The sequence below is a fragment of the Chelmon rostratus genome, chromosome 16, assembly GCF_017976325.1.
Source record: "Chelmon rostratus isolate fCheRos1 chromosome 16, fCheRos1.pri, whole genome shotgun sequence".
Taxonomy (NCBI): domain Eukaryota; kingdom Metazoa; phylum Chordata; class Actinopteri; order Chaetodontiformes; family Chaetodontidae; genus Chelmon; species Chelmon rostratus.
The window spans coordinates 8050095-8075107 of NC_055673.1; the positions used below are offsets into that span (position 1 = coordinate 8050095).

Sequence of the window (25013 nt, forward strand, 5' to 3'; positions counted from 1 at the left end):
ACTGACGGCGGCTAACGCTAGCTCGGCTGCAGTATCACCTGTTGGGAGCATCTAACGGTTGATGCGGTTTAATGTCACTGTAACGTGTGCGGGGATCTAAAGGTCACCTCCTGTCAGCCGCACTAACGTTCAGGAAATCCTGCCTGACGTACAGAAAACACCGCAGGTTTACCTGTGGGCAACGTTACTGAACCAGTATGTTTTGTAGTGGGAGTTACGCAGTAATATGTGCGGTGTAGCAGGAGCAGGTACATGAACGATAGCTTCAGTGCTACAGGTATAGCTGCCTGTTATGCTGAAGTACCTGGCAGGTATTTCACAGTAGTGGAAAGTAATTAAGTACTCAATTACTGCACTTTAGTACAAATTTCATTTGACTTGAACGTTTCTTCTCATGTCACTTTGTACTTAGTTACTGTACAAAAGATGTAAAAGTACAGGTGACATGAGAAGAAACGTTCAAGTCAAATGCTTCTTCACAATTTTGGGTTTCGTGAGGGGCCTGAGGGCTGCCATGGTGACCGCCGATGTAAATCCAAAAGGGACTCCGGCAACGGCGGAAGGGAAGAAAAGGACTTCCGTGACACTAATGATCAAAGCATTAACGTGTACATTACCTTAATATTGTAGCTGGTAAAGATGGAGCTAATTTTAACTACTTATACTCAAGACAGCTTAATCTATGATAATATATTACAATTTCTTAGTTGATTGTTGTTATTATAGTTTGTATTCATCTGAACTGATGTTAATGTGCATCTCTAATATGTATATTGAATTGTATACTTGCTTGTTAACGAATTTCACATTTTTGTATGTTGCACTGACTAAAAACATTTAGATTTTGCTAAATATTATTTCAAATTGATTAATTAGGAGTGATGTTCAAACTCTGAGTTTTCATCCATGTTGGCTTAAAAGTTGAGCTTGACAGTTTTTACTTTGAAAGCAGTTGACAAATCACTTTCATCTCAAACTCATTACTTATTCACTTAATTAATTATTTTGACTAGTGTGCAGATAGTGTGCAGCACAGTACTGAGATGATGGGACCCTCACCAATATCGGCAGGGCTATGTGGTCCTGATGGGATTTGTTGCTATACCAGACAATGGTTTGGAAAAGTATTAAGTAATCTGCTTGTGCCCTGCTATGAACTGCTGTCAGTACTCTTATTTAGCGAGACAGCCATAACTGCGTCCTCAGAGCATCTGCAGAAGCTTAGACAACACACTGAATGTGTCCTTATAAGCTTTGTTTATCTCTTCAGAGTTGTGATTTCAATCATATATAGTATGTTGTGTTTCTCCCTTTGTGTTTTTCCTCTCTCCAGGCCTGACGTCTCCCCCTTTCCCCTGTGATGAGAAGGCGCTGAGACGATGTTTTATGCCCACTTTGTCCTCAGCAAACGTGGGCCGCTGGCCAAAATCTGGCTGGCGGCCCACTGGGACAAGAAACTGACCAAAGCACATGTGTTTGAGTGCAATCTGGAGAGCAGCGTGGAGAGCATCATCTCACCCAAGGTAATGTCTCAGGGTCTTACTTTCACAGGAAATTATGATTTTAATCGTTTTTTGTGTTGATCTACAACCTGTCATCCTGTACATGCAAACTTCTGTTTATGCATTTTGGAGACCTGATTTTCTATTTCAGACTCAACACTCAAAATCTGATTAAAAAAAGTTCATATATAACAAAGTTCTGGCTGCCTCTTTTGATATTAGTTGATGTATTTACAAAGTTGACCCCAGAACTGATGTATTTTAAACATTTACTGTTGTAAATCACATCTAACAACATATCACATGATGTGTCATCTACATTTGAAAGAATAGGAATGTAGCACTGACATTTACTTACTGATATTTACTACTTTACTTACTCAAGATTACAAAGAGTGTTTTGTATAATTTGGTGCCGAAATGCTTTTATTGATTTTGTCTAACAGAGTATTATTCTCAATTTTTGGTGTTCATTAAGTAAAAGTACCAAGTAGTTGCTTATATTGCAATTGCTTTAATTTCATATCTTTCTAACTTTAATATTTTGAGTTTTGTTCCTGCTGGTTAGACTTAAGTAGGCAATTTTTATGCATAATTTTGGACCTTTGTTATTGTGATGGCCATTTGTCGCTGGTTTTAGAGTATTGGCACAAAGGTTTATTCCGCAGTGTCATTACTGATGTCTGCACACCCTTTTTTAATCATGATTTTTACAGGTGAAAATGGCTTTACGAACATCAGGACATCTGCTGCTGGGGGTGGTGAGGATCTACCACAGGAAGGCCAAGTACCTGCTGGCAGACTGTAACGAGGCCTTCATCAAGATCAAGATGGCGTTTAGACCAGGTCGGGGACAAAATGTAACTTATACATCAAAACTGGACTCCCTAAAACCACCAGCAATGACTGAGTCGCTGCTTTACTCTAGCTGTTCATGTTACATGCAGTGTCAGAGATTGAGAAAGACAGTATGCAGCTTTGTTAATGTAATAGCTTTATCTGTGTCAGTACACTTTAAACAGACACAAACACAGGCACACGTGCCATTATTTGATATTTTCTACAGTATAATTAAGACATTGTACAGCTAGCAAGGTCTTCTGATGTGCATTGGCTGTTAAAGAAACAGAGAGAAAACGTATGTATGTATGTACACTAAATACTCATACTGACTCTTTGACCTTCCCTCTATGTACGCAAAAATATTCCAGTTATGTTCAGATAGGCAGTCGAAATTATATATTGTTAAATTGTTGTCAGCAGTGTGCCCCCTTTGTTTTCTCTATTTCTTCCACCCATCTTAGGATCTTTCTTAAAACTGTAACTCTTTTCTTTAATTCTGGTGTTTCAGGTGTGGTGGATCTTCCAGAGGAGAACAGAGAGGCGGCCTACAATGCTATCACACTGCCTGAGGAGTTCCATGATTTTGATCAGCCACTTCCAGACCTAGAGTGAGTCCTCTGTGTGTCCAGACTGTTTCAGGGCTTCAGGTGTAACCAACAGATATCCGTTATCTGGATTCTACATTCATATGCAAATATCTGTCAACAGAGATTAATATATTTTAGCAGCATTTCATCTTTTCCACTGCTCGCAAAAAATGACACTTGAAGAGACGTGCTGTAAATACAAATAGATATGTGACTGCGTGGTGTGTTTTGCACAGTGATATTGACGTTGCTCAGCAGTTCAACTTGAACCAGAGTAGAGTGGAGGAGATCACCATGAGAGAGGAGGTGGGCAACCTCAACCTGCTGCAGGACAATGACTTCGGTGGGCATCCTTCTTCTCGGCTTGCATGCTTTTGTTCAGTAATATTATGCTTCAGTCATATTTTTAAAGATTTAGGACAGTTTGAACACAAACACGGAATACTTCGTGTTGTTCGTGGACAGTGTTACTCCTTCCACTTGCCCACATCCCTCGCTACATACTGTAAAGACGCATTTCTGTTGTGCAGCTGACTTCGGTATGGACGACCGGGAGATGATGCGGGAGGAGAGTGCGTTCGAGGTGGACATCATGGGAGCGTCCGCTTCCAACCTGCTGCTGGAGGCCGAGGGTGGAACTAACCAGATGGCTGACAAGACTAACCACCTGGAGTATGATGACCAGTACAAGGACGACTTCGGAGACAACCCAATGGAGAGCAACGAGGGAGGCATGCTGGGTAGGATCCTGTCAGTGATGTAGGCATGACATGTACTGTGAACTTTTTCAAAAACATTTTGATTTCCGACAAGCTGTTAATTGATGTGAATTATCTCGATTGTAATAACTGAATGACTTTATCTCCCCGTGTAGTGGACAAGCTGCTGAGTAACGAGGATGGAGGCGGCATCTTTGACGACCCTCCAGCCATCACAGAGAGTGTGATGATGCCTCAGGACCACGGAGACGATGACGACGACTTTGACGCTCTCTCGGGTCAGTTCCACAGTTAATCTCAGCATTAGAGCCTGAAACGAAGTGCTGCTGTTGTGTTTCAATAGCTTTGGTTCTTTACAATTGGAAATATAACACAGTTTCCTACATATCATGAAGTCTATATCCAGCCTTGTTATTGTGTGTTGTTAGCGGGTGCCCCAGATAGTCCAGACTCAGGCCCAACAGAGCCCCTACCAGCCATGGCAGACCAGGCAGAACAGACCACCCTGGTTCACAATGAGGAAGAAACCTTCGCTCTGGAGCCTATCGACATCACAGGTAATGCAGCTGGATTCAGCGGACAGATTCAGCATTCCTCGATCCTGTTATTTCCATTTTTGTGTGGAAACCTCAGTCTGAATTTCCTTCACAGCACCATTAGCATGCACAGTTCCACTTCATTTTTAATGGGCTTCCTTCTCCTTTCCATGAACAAGATCATGTCTTGAACATAGATCTGTAATAAAAGTACCATACCAGATAGCATTGGCATTGGTGGCAGAGGGTTAGAAAAATTAGAGACAAGCAGCAGATAGAAAAAGCTAACATGAACCTATTGAAAATGATGAATTTGGTTAATAGTTGAAGTGCACAGTACAGAGCTACATATTGTTGTCGACGCAGGAACAATGTGTTTATATAAAAATACCATTTTGCTGCAAATATCAGGGCTATTTTGGTTTACTGAGCTGATTCATCTCTGTCTCCCTATGGCATGTGCAGTGAAGGAGACCAAGGCAAAGCGTAAGAGGAAGCTGATTGTGGACAGCGTGAAGGAGCTGGACAGTAAAACCATCCGTGCACAGCTGTCTGATTACTCTGACATTGTCACCACACTCGACCTGGCACCCCCCACCAAGAAGCTGATGATGTGGAAGGAGACCGGCGGAGTCGAGAAGCTTTTCTCTCTCCCTGCTCAGCCTCTCTGGAACGCTAGGCTGCTTAAGGTACTGTAGAGATGCAAAGTTATTCTGGGATAATTGTACAAAGTTACACTGTGGTAAGAATTTAACTACTGTGTCTTCCTGCGTGTTCTCTCTATCTGTCTCTTTGCTTTGTCTAATTTGCTCTCTCTAGATGTTTACAAGGTGTCTGACACCACTGGTACCAGACGAGCTTAGGAAGAGGAGGAAAGGTGGAGAGGCTGACAGTCTGGTTGAATTCCTCAAGGACCTGGAGAACCCGGAGGTGCCCAGAGAGGAAACAACAGCACACCAGCAGAGAGACATCATGGGTAAGAAACGGGTGTTTGTGTACATTATGTTTGAGTCATTTGTGGAAATCATAATAAAAACCAGTGTTTCCCACGCCATTATATTGGTATATTTATCGTATTAGCTGTTATTAGCTCTCTTTTTAGCTATCCTTGAATGAAAATGTGTATCATGCACCCCATTTTGTCCATGTGAGTTTTTCTAATATGTTCAGAACGCCCTTCTCTTTTCTAGACCAGACCATCATGGAGGAGGCCAATGCTCTGCAGACTTCAGCTGTGGAAGGCAGCAGGACCACGCTGGACGAGTCGGTCATGCCGCCGCCGTCCTCCCAACGTGGCCTCAAACGCAAAGCCCAGGACACAGAACCAGCCCTGCCTGTGAGTCCAGGCGTCTCACAGAGAAACACTCGTCACCCACCCTTTTCTGTATCGGATGTCACCCCATATTTAGATGTCAGGACTCCAATAACTACTCTTTTTGTTCTTGTTTTATTCTCTCTCTGTCCACTCTTTTCTGTAGATGGGAGCTTTGGAACAGCAGCAACAGCCACAAGAGCCGCAGGGGTCCAGAGGCTCTAATGTGTCCCAGCAGCTGGAGCCGTCCAATGTGGATCTTCCCCCAGAGGAAACCACTAACATCAGCCAGCTGATAGAGTTGGACCTGCTTGGTGACAAGGACAAGAAAAAGAATGATGACGACTCTGATGAAGAGGTGAGATAAAGATCCACTTGTACTGCACACTTCTACTTGTGTGATTTTGTTTGCTGTTTTTTTAGTTTTTCACATCTGTTTGATTTATTTATTCAGAGTAAGCGAACAGAGAATGAGCACAGACACATTTTGTTTAGGACTTTACAGTAGGTAGCCTGTATTAGTATTTATAACTGTGTTTTTGTGTGTCAGGAGGAGGCACAGGGAGGAGATCAGGACCAGGAGGAGAGGAGGTGGAACAAAAGAACCCAGCAGATGCTCCATGGCCTCCAGGTATGTGTTTGTTCACATCTTATTTGGTGAAGCAGAAGAATAAGATGCATCTTATTGCTACAACTTAGAGGAGTTTATGTTTTGATCACTCCCAAAATAATTTTTATATCAGCTAAAATAAACAAACTGCAACACCTTGAACTATGGGTTTGCCATCAGATCCAGAATAAGCAGATATTTACATCACTTTTGTGTTTCTATGGCTTAAACAGTGCAAGAGACTGGATTTCTGTATGCGGTGTTGTATTTGCACAGAGATATGTTGCATAACTTTGACTGTTACAGCTTTAGCTTATCACCTGCTGCTTGAAGTCAGAGCAGCAGGTGACGAACAACACATGCAGCGATACAGTAGTTAATATTAATAGTAGAGGACACAGCCCCCTGTCAATAGATGCACCAAAGCCACTTGGATGAGTTAAAATACATTTTTGAATGTAAAACACCTTCCCATCCTCACTCTCTCTCCCATGTTGCCACAGAGGGTGATGACCAAAACAGGTGCCCAGTCGGTCAGCCTGCTGGATCTGTGCAGGAACAACAACAAGAAGCAGGCAGCTGCTAAGTTCTACAGCTTCCTGGTTCTGAAGAAGCAGCAGGCGGTGGAGCTCGTCCAGGAGGAGCCGTACAGCGACATCATCGCTACGCCCGGACCTCGCTTCCACATCATCTAGAAAACTCTACTCTGTACTCTCTGCAACACAACAGTCTGTCTGGTAATTTTCTTTGTTGCTGTTGAGTTTATCGACTTCATGTTGTGTATAATGTGGAGTTTTATGTTCTGTCTGCAATATCTTAATACCAAGCAGTCGTGGGAGGACAGAGGTCTGAATGACATGGTTGAATTCAAGGTTTTTTCCTTGAAAAAATTCAAAAACAACAGACACTTTTCCTGTTTATTATTTATCATTTATTGGACGTTTTATTATTAAGACCCATCTTACAACTAAGTAAGTATTAAGTAACTTAAAAAAAGTGAGTTTGGAGTTTCTGTATTCTCATTTTTGGACTTTTTCCATGCAGATGTCAGTAACAAAGCATGATAAAACACTGTTGTGTTACATCGGCACCAAAGTTAAAAGGGATCTATTTTTAAGATGTTTACAGTGGGAGACAACTGTGTGTTTACACATTGAGAACTCAATCAACCATGTTACTCTGAGGCTCATCTGTCCCACTACTGCAAGAAAAAGTTCTCATCTGACGGTTCTCGTATACACTGACTTTAGCCAAAAGGAGCATGCACTATATCCAGTCTCTGCAAGAGGACATTTAAGGTTACTACAGTAGTGATGTGCGGACTCAACCAGCAGTTAATCATTATACAACCGTAGTGTCCCATTTTAAGCATTACAAACTCCAAACTTGTTGTTTTTGAAAATGCTTTGCTTGCATTATGGACCGTTTCCACTTCACAGTCAGCAAAACTAAAGTTGTGTATCAAATCCATACTGCACATTCATATTCAAGCAGGATTTGAGTTTGTAGTGTGCTGAGCTCAAACTGGAAAAGTGACAAAGTATGCACAAAACAATTAGCATGCTTACTAAAAAGCACCGACTAAAGGAATACCAAGTTATCACATGGGATATTGGAATCGGGGTTATATCTAAGAGTAATGATGAGAACAGGTATCATCTGTATAGTGACTTCTTTTATTTAAACTGCAAAAGCTATATAAGATTAGTACATACTAATAAGTTAATTAGTCTGGACTGTGGAATTGGGACACAGCTTATAAAAAGAGATTCAGAATTTTAACCTATAGATGATGTAAACATCAGTGGTCAGCCATACTTGCATGTTCTGTCCTGAAATATTTTATATGGGTGGACTTCCTCCAGAAACCATTTTTTATTTCTGTGACTTCTAGCAGTGTCAATCCAGTAGACTCTCTGTTCAGTGTTCATTTATTGATGGAATGAGTGGATAAGATAATCAAGTGAGGTCTCAATGGACATATTTGATGTCAATGTCGTGGTTTGGACTCTAAACTACAGGCTGAATTTAGCAGATATCAAAAATCACACAACATACAGTAAAAACAAGCAGACCACCAAGCCGCTGTGACCACACTTCTTCCTCGTGCTTCTGCAAAGACACCTGAATGCATCATATGTATATCATGTCTGAGTGCATCTTAAAATTTAAACTATGTGCCTGTAAACCTGCTTTTTTATTTTATATAAAAGCTGAGGCAAATCTCAATTTAAAAAATGTTGAAGTATTGGTATGTTTGTGAACAGTTTCGGTCCCCTGCCTGTAAGTCCTGAGTGCTGGAAACTGTTACAGAATTTTTCAAAATAAAACAAATACGATAACCAGTATTTTCAAATGGTATTTTGTGTAATAAACACTGATTTATTCTATGTGGTAACATCAGGACTGCATCAGACCAGAAGTGAATGTGCACATTTAAATTATTTTGGATTGAGGTTATATTAATCCTGAACATCTTTGACATGTTCAAATATGTATGCAAGAAACAAAATGGCGAAGTCTCTGTCTTCCGGCTGTACTATGTATTTGTAACAGCAGGAGTGGACGTGTTGTCTCTGTGTTTCTTGTGTCGACTTCTTTTCCTCTTCTCCCCCTGCTCCGTCTTCTTCGGTGGTGTCGGAACGCCTTTCTTCTTCTTCTTCAGGCAGCTCAGAGGGTTAGGATGGCTCTGTTTCCTCTTCCTCTTCTTCCCCCGCCTCTCTCCGTCCTTGTGGGCAATGCCCTGCTCCTCCTTCAGGCTACGGATGCTCTGCTGCTGGGCCGGGCTGACCAGCTCTCCCAGCTGGACGGCCTGGACGTGGTCCAGGGACGTCTGGCAGGGCTTGTCCAGCACAATGGTGTTGGAGATGATGTAGAGCAGAGGAACGCCAGGAATCTTCTTCAGGCCTGCGGTGACTGTGTGGTCCTGGAGAACATGCAGATACACCAGGAGATTTATGTAAGGGGACACCAGATTTATACACAAGTCCTAAGGAACTTCCCCTTCTTTGCAAATAATTATATGACAATTCCTTATCTGATATTTAATTGGCTTCCCAGATGGGTAACCACTGCTGTAAATACCACTGCTGAAGCAAAACAAATAAACATCCACAAGCTGAAGATTTACAGATATGGACCCTCAACACAGTCCCAAGATCCCTATTCTTAAACTTAATTTCTCTCTATCTGAATGCCATTATTCTGAAAATGATGGCTCAAAGTACCACAAGTTTCATTTAGTTTATTTCTTACCAGACTGTGCTGAAAGTGCAAGCTTTAAGATCAAAATTAATTTAAATAATGCTTTATTAAGGGACCACGTGCTGCAGAGGTCAACATGTTAAGCTTACACACACTCATTTGGCAGTTTATTAGGTAAACTTATGTAAATTAATAACTAGGTATACTGTAATACAGCATCCCAGCAATAAATCCTCCCTTCATGTAGGTTATAATGTTCAGTTTTTGCTGAAGCTTCTACAGAGGTGCGGATTCAGCTGTATGGTCATTATGGAGCCTGTGTATTTCCACCACCAGCCTCTAAAATGACCATACAGCTGAATCAGCACCTCTCTACATACAGTTGTCTCGTTTCATATTTCCTCTGCGTGTTTACCTGCGTAGCAACAAAGTAGTGGTGTGGGTTCGTCTCCTCCAGCATGGACAGCAGACACTCTGAGGCCGGGACAGGGCTCTTGAAGTGCGGACATCTCCTCACCTGATACCGCTGCAGGATGATTTTGGCTCCGTACAGCTCTTTTCCCAGAGTCTCCAGTTCTTTCAGCGCGCAGCTGAGGATGAACACGGGTAAATAGTGAGATATTAGACAAGACAAAGTGTTTGCATTTTAACCTGGACGTACAGTTAAAGACATGTCCTCACTTTGTCGTGCACAGCTGCACCTCCCCCATCAGGTATTTGGGCATTTGCTCTTTGATCTGAATCTTGTTTTTCAAAGCCGCCTGGCAGAAAGTGCCGTCGATGAGGATCTGGAAGGGTTCCCTGAAGCTGAAGTTGTATTTGTAGAAACTTATGGTTTTCTTGGCTTGTTTCTGTCGCTTGATCTTCATGGTGGCTGGCAGGTAAAGTCAAAAGAATGGCTGTTTTTTTCTTTTTATCGTCCTCGGAAAATACGAACAACCGTTAGTTACGCACGTTAAAATGTCCGTTGAAGCCGGTTCTTCTGGCTAGATCCTTGATTCGTTATATGGAGGACTTTCATACAAATTTTCAAATGACTGTTTCCATACAGTTCAGCATGGACATTTCTAGTATACACAACATGCTTGCAGTACCTACTTCTTATGACTCCGGGTGGAAACAATGTATACAACGAAGGTTCCGGCTGTTATAGAGAATCTCCGACCGTTTCTTTCGGCAAAGAAATGCAACCTGTAGCCACAAATAACCGTTTTAAAATACTGAATATGATATTTAGGCTATGTTTTTTTAAATTAACATGATAAAAACTTAAGTATCTTTCAAAGCTATGTTGTGATGTTGTGAATTATTGAAGCCCATTTTCAAAGTTATGGAATGGAAATTATGAGCTGCTTAATAATCAAAATTATATAGTACATTAGAATTGTGAGACAACTCAGAATTATAAGATAGTAAGTCACAAATATGAGTTACAAAGTACAGTTTGCCAAGTACATATATCTCATAATTTGATTTAAAATAAGAATTTCATCTGATCATCTCATAACTCGTACTTACTGTAACATATCAGAATTTTGACCTCAATATTTGATTGAACACAACAATACAACACACACAAGTAAACACACCTCTAACATGGTCAGCATAGTAGGATGCACGACTGAAGCACAGTATCAACTAACACCATAAGGGCCTCAGAGGATAGATAGCAAAACAATAGCTAGGTAACCATATGAACACTGAAACAGGGTTTGCTTGCTGTAATAATTTCTTCTGTTCATATTGGCCATTGAAAGAGCCCCTACTATCATGGTCTGTTGGTCTTTACAGAAATACATTCCAAAGTTAATTTGACACGAATATGAGGCTTCAGCAGTAAGAGTTCATCAGATCAAGTGCTTATCTTCCAAGTTACTGTGTTTTTGCATGAATAAGAAATTGATTTGGGAACAGATCTCTTCACAAATAATTACAGCAAGCAAAGCTTGTTTTAATGTTCATATGGGCACCTGACTTTTGTTTGAGGACAGTCTTAAAAAATTGTGAACCTATCCTTTAAGGTGGGTTCTTCTTTATTACCTGATCCAAATACCCTGTCTTGAGAGAGTCCTTGTGTCAGAATATAAACATAGCACAAAAAGTAAGGAAATTTGTGTTTGGTAGATTATGGCATTCTTGTAACAATGACTCATGGCAATAAATCTTATGCCACTGGAAAGTCTGTTTATTTCCCTTTTAAATGCTACCACAATTGTAAGGAACATGCATTTGTGGGATGAGCTTCTGGTACCCCCCAGATGGAGACCTATTCTCACTAGAAAAACTAGATTTGCCATCATTAGAGGCAATCTCAATGCAGAGAGATATTAAGATGAGATTTTGCAACCAGTGGCATCCCATGTCTCCACAGTCTGGGACCAAACTCTATCCTCCAAGATGACAACGCTCGCCCCCCACAGAGCGAGGTTTATCAGAGACTACCTCCAGAATTTGGGAGTGGACAGGATGGAATGGCCTGCCATCAGTCCTGTCATCAACCCCAGTGAACATTTGTGGGATCAGCTTGGGTGTGCTGTTGGGCGTGGTTGTCGCCAACAACCATGTTGGCTGACTTGCAGCAAATGCTGGTTGAAGAATTGGATGCCATCCCACAGCAGTGTGTGACCAGGGGGAGTTGCCAGGCTGTTGTGGCTGTGTACGGTTCTCCCACACGCTACTGAGGCTCCTGTTTGTTAAATGAATAAACTGTTAAATTGCCAATATGTTTTGTTTCTTCAGACTTTAATCAACCAATCCACCAAACAATACGAAACAAGAGTCAATAGCAGAATAACATGTTTGGCACTGACAGAGAAGATTTGGCACAACCCACACACTCAGCTCTGCTGCTCATCCCACAAATGCATATTCCTTACAAATGTAGCTGCATTTACAAGGGAAATAAACAGACTTTCCAGTGGTAGATTTATTGCCATGAAGCAGTGTTACAACAATGAAATAACCTACCAAACACAATTTTCCTTACTTTTTGTGCTATGTTTATTTTTATGAATTGGATTATTCCAAATGTTTGCTTCCTGAATGAATTATTAGTTGTGTTATTGAATTCAGGTTAAGACTACCTGTGACATTTTTTTTTTTTTTTTTGCCTACAGGGGATATGACAATATGACCATGAATTTAAGAAGGTAGTAAACTGTAATTCTAATTGCATTTTATTTTATTAAATTAGTTGATTATGCTCGTCTTAATAGCTTTATTACGGAATGTGGCTTTCTTGTTTTTTAGCTATAGTTTTCTGTATATCTATTTCAACTGTATTATTATTATTATTATTATTATTATTATTATTATTATTATTATTATTATTATTATTATTATTAGGGGGTGGGTGTTTATATTCCGCCCGCCCCTCGCCTCTGTTTTTCCCGGAAACGGAAGTGCTCATTCAGGTAGAGCGACAGCAGCAGCCTCGGTCCGTTGACACTTGTCGTCGCCTCTGACTCACGGCTAACGTTAGCTCGGCTCGGGCCCGTGTGGGTTGGGTTGGTGCGTTACCTTCCTATCTTGTACAGAAAGTATTATGGCGGCCGCGGATCCCCGGTCCTCGAGTGACGGCGGGCCGGCCAGCAGAGGAGGATTCCCGGCCGGGGAGAGCAGCAACGACCGCGACGGACCGGGCGGCAGCAGCAGCGGCGGCAGCGGGGAGGGCGAACGGGAGCGGGACCGCGCCACCTTCGAGTGCAACATTTGTTTGGACACTGCCAGGGACGCTGTCATCAGTATGTGCGGCCACTTGTTCTGGTACGAGACGAGGCGGGAGGAAGGGGGGGTTGTTTTGATGTGTGGAGACGGTTGTTGTTGTTTCGGTTCAGCCCACCGAACCGGAGTGTAGTTTCTCTGTCTGTGCGGCCTCTATTTACCGTCATTTTGACTTCTTTCACGGCGGTATCACGCCCAGCAGTTCAGCACCAGTCGGCTGCCTCCGCATTGTGTTGAAGATGACAGCGGCCAAGATGGCTTGCTAGATGTTACTGAAGAGGGTGTTGGTTTGCTGTCAGCGCTGTTGTAGCCGTAAATGAAGTGTGCCTGAACTCCAACCCTCATTATAAACCGTTTTTCTACTGTCTGATGGGTCGGATCAAAGCCGATCACTACATTTGCATACTGCACATGTGATCTGCTCTGATCTTGTGAGGAGTTAAGCGGTCCGGGCTGATCATATCATACGGTTTGTTGTAGGTCGGAGGTCACGGTAGCAGCCGGTGATCACACGCCCTGCACTCATACACTGTGACACATTAACTTCCAAAGTCTGCTGATGTTTTGCAGCTTTGAGATCTGGGCCAGACTGACAGCAGCACTGGTGCAAACATGCCACTTAACTTGGGCTCGGGGAACTTGTGGGGGTCATTTTCTCCACTTTTCTGACAAAACACAACTAAACAAAAACGATTAATTGAGAAAATAATAATCAAGTTAATCAATAATGAAAATAACTTATTTGTAGGTCTGGCAATACAATATTATGTGCTACAAATGAAACTTATGATTTATTTCCTTTATTTCCTCATTGCAGTTGTGTTGGTATCTGTGTGTGTGTCAGCCAATGAGTAAAGAAAAGGTACAGAAATGATGCATTTGAGGTGCTTCAGAAACTGTATATTTAGTCTACCGGACAGATGTTCATACTTGTAAAATGTCCTGCTCTGAATCCTGAAGGTTGCACTTCTCGTCTCCTTTTCCCGTCTTGGTTTTAATCAGGGCTCAACCTTCAGACGACTTTGTGTTGGAAACCTGTATTTTCACACAGTGACGTCACGTTCGAGGCTCATTCATGAGCTGTGCGTTGACTGGCGGCCGTGCTCGCTCGCAGGTCGAGGCCAGAGTGAGATTAGAGCCAGGAGTGTGGGCTCGCAGTCCGACCTAAAGGGCATTAAAACCAGCAGTGAAGGCACACAGGAGAAAGTGGAACTTCTCTTTACCTGCGTTTGTGCTTTAAATGATAATGATCTGTGTAGGCGTGCACGTGTTTTGGCTACAGGAACTTCGTAAGCAGTGATTAGAGATGGGATCTCCTCGTCAGCAGTGAGGTTTTTACCGAGAAAATGACGCCGACAAAATGTTTTGAGCTGCTCAAGACTATCATAGACAAGATGTCACATTCAGTCACCTAAAGCAGGGGTTTTAACTGCATTTAGAGGTTATTGTTACACACCCAGCCTGCAAACTAATAACTTATTTTGTCCTTTTTTAGAAAATTATAGTTCAATTGCAGCAAAATTAAAGCAAAAATCATCATTTGGTCTTTTCATATTGAATTCTTGAGCAGCTTTTGTTGTTTGGTTTTTTAATCCTCTGCCTGTTTTTATTTTTTTGTCCTTCTCGCTCTTTTGTTTTTTCCTCTGCGGTTTAAGGTCGGACCATTTCTTTTACATTGCAGCTGCAGTTCAGTCTTTCTGCCACACCTTGTTCACTGCAGCGGCGACACACTTCCAGGCTGCGTGTTTGCCAGCCCGCCGCTTAGTCCGCCGAATGATTCGCGTTTCCCGGCTTCACTCTCCTCCACCATCGCCGTGATGTCATCTTCCAAAAAGTTCGCTTTTCCCCTTTGATCCACGGCTCCTCCTGAATAAATCCTCACTCGTGCTGGCGTTATGTAAGAGGAAATCTCAAGGCAGGCGCTGGCAATTTTAGTTGATTTGAGATTTATAGATCACAGGTGCGGAAGTTACAACCTGATTAAGCAAGTTTTTTTTATGCCCAACACAGAATCGAACATAATCACACCATAAACATTTTAATAAATGAGGCCCGGGACACCAGAGTCTCTCTTTCTGAACCTAAAGTAAAGGCTGACCTGGTGGACAGACAGTTTTGAGAGGTGGACAGTTGATGTTGTGGGGAATATGAGCGACTTTCTTTAGCAAACATGCAGAGCAGTAAGCCAGGCATGAAGGAAATGAAGTGTTGCTCAGCTCTGCAGTGTGTTTTATTTAAATTAAGTGTTAAAGAAAAATCAATACTTCATTCTTTTAAGTGCACCTGTAAACACTTTACGTAAAATTTCCACCCAGTCCAGTTACATGCACAGTTGCCACACAACCATGCATTGCAGCTTCTGTGTTGTGTTATGGGCCTGATGTAACTCGGTTGCCATGTTACCCCCCCCCCAGCCTCGTCTCTCTAGCCTTCTGTGTAACGTGATGAAACTGTGATGATGAAACCGTCAGCAAGGATGAAAGGTGTTGACGCCAGATCACCTGCTGCAACTTCAAATCACAATTGCACCTTAATTGCGATGTGTCTCATTTCTATTAGAAATTCTTAAATAGATGCAGTTTTAAATCACAGTCCGTCACATCCACTTTGTGTGTTGGATGGGTTAGCAGCCCTGCTAGCACGCTGTGCAGAGTCCAGAGGGGTGATTTGTGTGAAAGAGGCGTTAATGCCACTTAAATACTTTGAGGTTAATTAGCGACATCTTTGCAGCCTGTGAGCGAGAGTCCACTCGAGTAGACTCGCTGCAGCGCCAGTGAATTTCTCCACCGGGACTGAATGAGAGCTCGTCATGATCGAATCAGAAATAGAGAAACGTGAGCATCACGGCATGTTAACACCATCCAGCAAGTCTCTGACTGCAGGGTTTAGGAAAAGGAGCCCAGGTTGAAGTCTAAGTGTGCTCAGTGAGGGTGTTTGATTTGTAAAACCTACAAGATACAGTAATCTAAGTAAGTCTTAAAGCCCTACATATGAAGTGGTTTAACGTGGGGTGGCGTACGTACGTCCGTTGTGAGCAGAGTGATTTTATTTTCTTAAATTATTTAACTGGAATCATTTTTAGAGGATTAAAAAGCTAAAACTGTCTGATATTCCACAAGAAAGAAACAAAATCAGATCAGGGAAAAGTCAGAAAACTACATAGTTTTGTTTTTTTCCCTCTTTCCTGACCTGTTAATCACCCTGACCCCCCCAGGTTTGGAACCACTGATTTGAACAAAATAATGCACGTTTTCAGACTAATGTTGTTTTTAGCGTCTTGGCCAGACTTCATCAGATTTTTCAGATCATCAGATCGAAATAATCTCAAAGTCTACTTTCAAGCTTTTTTTTTTTTTTTAGTGCTTCAGACAAGGACTACAACGATTATCTGCCAATTTATATTCTAGATTGGACTGGAAAATGCTCATCATATCGTCAAATCGTGTCAAATCACTGACCAACGATTTAAATCTGTAAAATATTCAGTTTACCATCACAGAAGCAGCAAATCCTCACAGCTGAGAGGCTGAAACTAAAACCCTTGTTTGCCTTTTTTATTTTGAGCAAAACTGTCAAACAGTCTGTGCTGTCGGCGTCTCCAGTGTGAGGATTTGCTGCTTTTCTCTGCTTTATAGGCCTGTAAACCGAATATTTCTGGGTTTTAGACTGTTGGTTAGACGAACAAGACAATTAAAGAAGTCCAAGAGATTAATCTATTAATCCAAAAGTGATGATCAGACAGTAGTTACTGTACATGCAGCTGGATTCTTCCATCCAGAACAACCAACAACAGTGTTTACTGCAACGTTCCAGCAGTGTGTGTGTAAACACCTCGTGAAGATCAGAGCAGAGCAACTAGGCTGCAATCCAGTATAGGCTTATGTTCTTGTTCTCATTTAATGGTCCAAAAATAAGATTCTGTGTCAGTATAAAGGTACCTTATCGAAGAACCCGCCCCCTGTTGAATTCATACTCCAGTCTATTTGTTGGCACCAGAAAATTGCGGTGTCCACACCTATCGTAAGAAACGAGGAAATGCATATGGTTCTTTCAACAAACAGCCAATGCTGACAGTAGCGTTACGCAATTCGCTATTGCTAAATAGCCAACGTTAGCATTACCGGCTGTTTTGCTCACCAGTCTAGAAGAAACATTGCAAGTTCAGCATCAAACGGCGTCCGCTTACTCGCCAAGAGCTGTGTGCAGTGGTGAAAAATCAGCGCCAGTGTTAACTCTTGTCTGTGAAGGCCGTCAGTCGTCCCGCTCATGGTTATCAAAGGAGGGTTGAATCCAGGGCAGCTGGAAAATGTTTCCAGGTATTTCGCCTCTGTGGGGTCGTTATCACGGCCACTGATACCACCTGGTCGTTCGTGCTCCTGGCTGTGGAACTGGAGTCACTTGAGGCCAGCTGTGAATGACAGATGTTGCATGCTAATTTACGTAGATCTCTCTGCAAAACAACACACAGACGTCTTTGACATAAGTTCAGAATTGTTTCATATCTGATAATTTTAAGTAAATTCTGAATGTCTAAGGTGAAATTCTTACATGTGGCTCCTTTAAAGGCTCCAGTGGGATCACATAATAGAGTCTGTGCAAACACCCTCCAGTGGAAATTAAGCAGTTATTGTCAAGTCACAAGAGCTCAGATGTGCGTGTGGCCACATGTTAAATCGGAGTTGAATAGGTTGTTATGTTAACTTGGGCCTTTCGCTTTGTTCAGCTGTTTGTATCCACAGGAATTCCTTTCTCAGCAGCAACCTGATAGCTGGTATTACTCTAATACTGTACACACTGAGCCGTGCCATGAACCATCAGCCGTGTGTGTAAAAGCCTGCGGATTGACGCATGGTCATGTTTTGCTGTATGGTTTGTTTGGCTCAGCTGGTTAGTTCGGTCGCGTTCATGTTGAGGCGTTTGGTCGGGCCCACCCGAGGAGCTGAGGTTTCGAATGTTTTGTTTAGAACTGTAAGTGTCGAAACAGGTCCTGCCTGTTCCTCTGCGTGATCTGAGCTGAGGAATGTCTGACAGATGCATTTATACAGAAGAGAAACTTTACGGAAACAGAAAAATAGCAGCATATGTTTCTACATAGGATGCATTTTCTGCATCGGCATATGCCTCAAACAGCTTTCTCAGTCAAAAACATCCCTTCAGGACAGGAACATGTCGTCTTAGCTAATGGAAAGAGCTCTGCTTGCCTCATGGAAACCCTAAATTTAGAGATTTCCTGTAGTGGATGAACTGCTGCATCTGCAGCGTGCTTTAATTAAGTGAGGTCTTAGGGCAAAACTAAGCTCTGAAAACATTCTACATTTCTAATGCACCGTAGACTATGGTGCAGGATTAAGTTATTGAAAGCTTTCATATTTGCAGATTAGTTTGGTAAAATTAAAAACCACAAGGCAGACACTGCATAAACTCTGTGTAAAAGGGTAAACTAAGAAAAGACGAGTCAGAGAACTTTACTGTAGGTACTTTTGAACTGATGAAATATGTATTAAATCCCTGGCTGAAGTTGCTGAGGAGTAGATGAAGCTTGTGGTCGTATCAGGGTTGGAAGGGGGCTTGTAAAAGGCTTCGTTGGCACAAGGGAGAACATTTCATTGCACACTGATTTCTGTTTGCAGTCTAGAGCTACAAGTTGTAAGAGGAAAACATTTTCACCACTGTGTCATTGTCCATTTCCTGAAAAACTGGTGTGGCGTTTCCCCCCCAAAATCTTGCATCCTGCACTCCCACAACGCGGCGGCAGGTCGGCCTGGCCAGCAGCCACCCGGGCAAGACTCTGCTCACTGCCGACAACAGATGGAGCCAATTAATACTAACGACGGGGAGCAGGGATGAGTTTAATCAGCCACCTCGTTAGTAGCAGGTTGTTCTAGCCGGGTGGGCTTCCTAAGGTGGAATATTCACAGTTAGCAAAGAAAAATCTGACCAGTTTGACAAAACACACTGTAGGCATCACATTCACTCAATCCAGCGAAATGGATTTGATCCATGTAATAAATCGGCTTCAGGAACGCTGGCGCTGTTACTGAAGCAAGCAGCTGGCATCATAAGAGCAAGGAGCTGTTGTGAGAATGCAAATTAATCTCTCTTTTCTTCCTGTCTCCACAGCTGGCCGTGTCTTCATCAAGTGAGTATTTCCTCTGTCATGCCATCCTTTGCTTTGTGATACTTGTTAAAGTCCCTGCAGGTGTTTTCGGTGTACCGACTGATTGCACTTGTGCTTCGGTTGAAGTTGGGACAACTGTGAGGTCATCAGACTCGACGTATGAATAAATGGTGGATGAAATGAGTATTTGGTCGACAAAATGTTAATCAGCAGGTTTTAATGTCAGATTTATTGTCATTTAGCTTGCAAAAAAGGCCCAAAATTCACAGCTTCCATGTTTTCTCTGCTCTATGCTCCTGTAGTTTAAACATCTGGATTTTGGACCGTTGGGCAGTCGATTGGCAGGAAAATCATCTGCAGCTATTTTGCTCAAATTAATCGTTTGTGTCGCTTTCCCTTTCCTCTCTTTAATGTGACTGGACATCTGGGTTTTTGGGGGTCTGACGTCGCTTCCAACTCTGGAAATATGCTCATTTTCATCTAGTTTCTGACATTGTTTGAATTGAGAAGCCATCAGTAGATTAATCGATAACAGTAATTGTTCATTTTATCCCCAGAAAGATTGAAAGCATCAGGTTTGTTTCTGGGAAATTGAATATGACTGAAAATAACTGTCTTTTGTGTCAGTTCCTGAGAGTCTAAACCTCATTCGCTTCCATCGAAGCACATAAACCTGACAGATTCAAGAATGTGTTCTTGCTTGTTGGTGTGTGAGCTGCTGCCAGCTCACGCGGTTTCATTCCTCCAAACGTAGCTGCTGAACTGCCGCCTGCAACCTGGAATCTAGTTGATGCGTGATGCGTTGTGAGCACAGACACGGTCTCATCAGCCCGTTTCATACAGCACCACACAGCCAGACGGCAGCAAAGCTCTCACTGTGCAAGCTAACACGCCGCTTTGCTGCACGGCGCCGGCCCGTGTGGCCTGTCAAACGGGGTCTGCGCACGCCCACGCAGCCCTGAGGGGACGCATGCGAAAAACACCTGCGCGAGTGGGCCGATGCCGAGCAGGGCATTAAACGTGGCCTCCGGCACTCAGCGAGTTCACCTAATCGCCGTGATGTAACGTCGTCGTGGAAACTACACCTGTCAGTTGACTTAGTGCAGCTTAAACATGCTAATGCACTTAATGCCTCTGTTTACTGCAGCTCTTTAACATGCAGGGCTGCACATTGCTCTCAGTATAGCAGCATAAGCACTACATAGATTCAGTTTTTGTTTTTATTGTGAATGTGCTGCTGAGCAAGGAATCAATGTGATGTTCTTCAGGTAACATTTGCTACGTTAAATCGAGTTTTAGACTGTTGCAGCACTTTTCTTACTGTATTATTTGGCTTTTTGTTATTTAGACAGCACGGCTTGGTTTGCCTCAGGAACACAACAGAGCCTGATGTGTATCATTAACATTTTCCATCTTTCGTCCTCCTCCCAGTGGCTGGAGACCCGGCCCAGCAGGCAGCAGTGTCCCGTCTGTAAAGCGGGCATCAGCAGAGAGAAAGTCATCCCGCTGTACGGCCGAGGGAGCTCCAGCCAAGAGGACCCCAGGTACCGCGGCAGCGTTTGCAGCTGTGTGTGAATGTTGTGCCGTAGCCTTGTGGTGGCCTTCTGACTGACTTTCTGTCGCTGTTCAGGTTGAAAACTCCCCCTCGGCCTCAGGGACAGAGAACAGAGCCGGAGAGTCGAGGCGGGGTGAGCGACTCGACCCTTTTCTCGTTGCTCATGAGCACAACCTTCTCTTTTATGCTCATCTGCTGTTTAAACTCCGTTCTCCTTCACAGATGTTCCAGGGTTTCGGGGACACCGGCTTTCACATGTCTTTCGGCATCGGCGCCTTCCCCTTCGGCTTCTTCACCACAGTCTTCAACACCAACGACCCCTTTCACAGAACAGGTAAACGCACGAAACAGACTCGAACGTTTTCTTAGTGGATGAAATCAATCTTAGGAGACACAATTTGCAACCAGACCTGAACAAATCATGTCTCCACAGTTTGACTACAAAATCAGCCCTTGAGGGTCTGATTGCCCCTGAAGGTCCCATGTTGTCTGTGCAAATTTGTGGCCATTTAATTAACAGTTTGTTAATGTGCACCATTAAAGCACAGTTCTAAACTGAAAGGGTAACCGTGCTAAGGTTGCTCCTGCATTTGTACCCGATTTTAAGGCCCTGTCTTGTGGAGGTTTGCTGTGTCAAAATCTAGTTTTCGTGTATGAAAACTACATGAAAAAGTCTGCTCCCTAGCAACAAGAAGAGATGTAGAAGTCTCATCCCATTGGATGAATTTAAACTTCACATTTTGGTCCTTTATAGATTGTTTGTGCTTGCAAGTCTTTTCTCTGTTCTAATTTCCTCTGCAGTGATCAGCTCTCTCTCACAAAAGAGACATTACCTATTAAAATAAAAAGTAGAGTAACACCATAAGTCTTCTAGATGATATTACATGATACATATCGGCACAGCAAACCTGGAGCAGGGTAGCACATAAAGAAATACCGGTGGCTCATGGGACTTTGAACAGGGGCATCAAAGTTTTGTTTACGTCCTTGTTGACGTCCAGATTCACACAAATACAAAATGCACGTCTGACTCGATTGTCAGGATCCCCACAGAGAAGCTATCACTCATTCTGGCAGCGGTTAGACAAATAACCCGACCTCAAAGCTCTGCAGCTGAGCCCCTTTACCTGCTGCTGCCTTTACCTGCAGCTTAATACTGGGACAGTTACAAACCTCCACACAGGTCTCTGGTTAAACTCTTCCAGCTAATCAGAATCAGTTCATCAATCAGTTTTCTGCGGCCATGGTGTTAATGTCATTAAATTCATGTATTTGATAAATAATTCTGGGGCTTTTTGTGGCTGCTTGTGGCCGTGATCGGAATGTTCTGGTCATTAGTGGGTAAGAGCTCCATCTAAACACAGCTGTTGCCTTCAGGCGACATCATTACAGCACAGATGCAAACACACTGTCCCCTGAGACACTGGTGTAATAACTTTCCCCATCTGTCCCGCCCCCGCCAGACCAGTATGCAGGTGATCACCAAGGCAACGGTAACCTCAACAACGGCAATAACAACTGGCAAGACTCCCTCTTCCTGTTTGTGGCCATCTTCTTCTTCTTCTGGCTGCTGAGCGTGTGATGGAGACCGGACGGGATGGATGGATGGATGGATGGACGAGTGGATCGATGACTGGGAGGGAGGAGCACAAAAAAAAGCAAAAAAAAAAAGAAACCCTTACACACTTAACTCGAGCCACAGACACACACTCATTCTACATCCCCGAGCAGGTACTAACTTGGGAGAGAAAGCAAATCTTTATTTTTTTGTGTTTGATTCCGAAACGAGAAATACAGGAAGTAGTTTTTTTCTCCTCCTGGCAAAGGCAGATTCGCTTTAAGAAAGTCAGCCCCAACCACCTGCTTCTTTGATTTTGTTTATGCAAGAAACGCTCGCTGGAAAGAAGCGTAATCCCAGAATAAGTCACGTTAGCCCTCCCTGTCTCCATGCACCTGTAGATGTACGCACACAGACAACTAAAGGTGGACACTGAAAGATTAAGGGGCTCACTGCTGGGGTTCGGAGACAGTATTAAGGGATCAGGGTGAGCTTTGTAAAGGATCTTTATTTTATTTTATGTGTCGAGCTGCAGAAAGAGTCGGGTGGAGGATAATTCGGGGCTGTGAGTAGTTATGTTTTGGTTTCTCACATTCCTCTTGAAGGAGTCACTGGTGTATTCTTTAAACAGAGAGCTGGAGGCATGTTGTGGAGAGTTTAAGTGGGGTTAAAAACGGGGAAGCGAGGGAAGGGTGTGAGATAAGGTGGTGTTTGCTATGGCAACTCTTTCTTACTCCAACAGGCCAAAGAATAGCGGATCAGTCACGTAAGGTGTCGGGGTGAAAAGCATGTTCCTGTTTACAGTTTCCTCATGAAATGAGCTAAGTACTCCTAGAATTTGCGGCTTCCTCTTGAAAGCAGACAGACAGATAGCACAGATGGATGCATTTTTTTAATATACATTTGTCTTAAAAACTGCCATTGCACTGTGAAGTCATTTGTAGACGGAGCTGTCCTTAAGATTGGTGTGTGTGTGTGCTGGTGTTGAACCGCTTGTCGCGTCTTTCCCCACAAAGCTTTACAAACACGTGTGCGCCGTTTAAAGGGCCAGTTTGGGAGATTTCCGCATTAACACGAGCAACTCTAGAGTGAAAAATCCAATCTGACGCACGCGGTTTGTTAATTACAGAGCCAATTTGTCAAGAAGAGAGAGAGTCCGGCAAATAAAGTTGCTCGTTAAGATACATCGACAGGAAGTAGAATTGATGCAGCGCAACCAATCAGAAGAGCCCTTTCAGTGCAGCAGCACATGAAGGGGTTCCAGGAATGACAAGCAGCAACTCAATAAACTTTCTGTCAGTTGTTTTTCCCCCCTGACTGTATGTGTCTGTCTGAGTGAGTGTGTTCTACATTATATATTTGTATATATGAATATTGTAAATGCTGTTTTTACGTCTTTTCTGAGTGGACGACCAGCCATGGAGAGCGAGAGAGGACGAGATGGCCTCAATGTGCTTTTGTAAAGCGACGAGAGATCTGGTTCCTGGTTTTCAGAAATCCCTTCCCTTTTACTAACTCGAGAAGAAAAAAAAAAAACGCTTGCAGCCCAAGTTCGTAACTCTTCTGCCAACCTCTCTCATTAATTTAAATAAATATAACGAGTGCAAAAAGAAGTTTGTCCTTCCCTGCTTATGTGAACTGATATGTGCTGGCATGTATGGTTTGGCTAATTTTCTGATGGTGCACATTAAAGATCTGACTTTTACTGTAAAAAGTAACACAGTCATCTATTATCTGACAACTGTGAAGCAAAAAGTGCTAAAAAAGACTGAGATTCAGCCTCATCTCAATTGGGAAATGTTAGCGTTGACCTAAAAAGGGTATCAAAATATCAAAATCAATGCTGCCGAACCAGAGATACCATCTTTTTATACCTTATCCAAACAGAGTGACTACATTACCCACAGTGCAACTGGACTGCTGACCATTGGTTGGCTAGCTAGGCTACATTAGCTGCAGCTAATGTAGCCTCAAGCAGAGAGGAGGAGCAGGCCTCAGAGGTCTGATAAATGCCTCTATTTCTAGACCTTTTTCATCTTCCAAATGTAGTCCAGCACCAAGAGAGGAGGCAGTTTGTCAGATGTCACGCAGCCTTTTTCACATGTTCAGCGCAAACGTTACTCCACAACATTAGTAAACAGACTTTCAGTGTGCAAAATCACAGCCTGTTTCCCTTTCCAACCTGTGTTCAGCTGAACTAGCAGATCTAATGAGTCAGGTTTTTGGCACTTTGTTAGTTAAACATTGACTCCAGGGTGGGAGATGAAACTCTGCGTCCTCTGCTCAATGGACAAGATGGCTGCCAGGGCTCTCCATTTCTTCCATAGCTGTCTGTTGGAGCTACACTTTATTTCAAGGCTTATGTGACACTAAAACAAGTGATAGAGGTCCTGATATGCAAGGCTTCTGACTTTAAACTAAACCTGGAGACATTGTGCAAAACCAGATGGTTTAGGAGATTAAAGCTTGATTAAAACATTGACTCGTTTTGTGTCGTCATTATCTAGATTTTATCAAAGGACTGGATTCTCGTTGGGTTGATCAACAGAAAATTCATTGGCAATTATTTGGATAATCATTTAGTCATTTTGTGTTGAACGTTTACTGGTTCTAGCTTCTCAAATGTGGCTTCATATGATAGCAAACTAAATATCTTTAGGTTTTGTCGTGTTAGTCGGACAAAACGTCAGGCTGGATTGGCCATAGTTCATTGTTTTCTGGTGTTTCACTGACCAAAACATAAAAC

General features: G+C 42.8%; 3 protein-coding genes across 3 annotated transcripts; 2 read left to right on the top strand and 1 right to left on the bottom strand.

Moving 5' to 3' along the window:
- Positions 1 to 1379: 1379 nt before the first annotated feature.
- LOC121619865 (double-strand-break repair protein rad21 homolog A-like) lies at positions 1380 to 6804 on the top strand. Its single transcript, XM_041955794.1, has 13 exons — positions 1380 to 1523; positions 2219 to 2348; positions 2854 to 2953; positions 3169 to 3275; positions 3463 to 3672; positions 3807 to 3929; positions 4080 to 4208; positions 4653 to 4876; positions 5007 to 5163; positions 5378 to 5523; positions 5693 to 5857; positions 6050 to 6130; positions 6613 to 6804. Exons 1-13 carry the CDS (start codon positions 1380 to 1382, stop codon positions 6802 to 6804), a joined length of 1908 nt encoding a protein of 635 aa, XP_041811728.1.
- A 314-nt stretch (positions 6805 to 7118) lies between these two features.
- Positions 7119 to 10401, bottom strand: utp23 (UTP23 small subunit processome component). The gene is made up of 3 exons (XM_041955701.1): positions 9995 to 10401; positions 9729 to 9903; positions 7119 to 9035 (listed from the first exon to the last, which is right to left on the bottom strand). The coding sequence occupies exons 1-3, from the start codon at positions 10180 to 10182 to the stop codon at positions 8649 to 8651; spliced, it is 750 nt and encodes a 249-aa protein (XP_041811635.1). The 5' UTR covers positions 10183 to 10401; the 3' UTR covers positions 7119 to 8648.
- A 2321-nt stretch (positions 10402 to 12722) lies between these two features.
- rnf5 (ring finger protein 5) lies at positions 12723 to 23841 on the top strand. Its single transcript, XM_041954679.1, has 6 exons — positions 12723 to 13078; positions 19157 to 19175; positions 20586 to 20698; positions 20785 to 20842; positions 20932 to 21043; positions 22173 to 23841. Exons 1-6 carry the CDS (start codon positions 12858 to 12860, stop codon positions 22289 to 22291), a joined length of 642 nt encoding a protein of 213 aa, XP_041810613.1. The 5' UTR covers positions 12723 to 12857; the 3' UTR covers positions 22292 to 23841.
- Positions 23842 to 25013: the final 1172 nt, after the last annotated feature.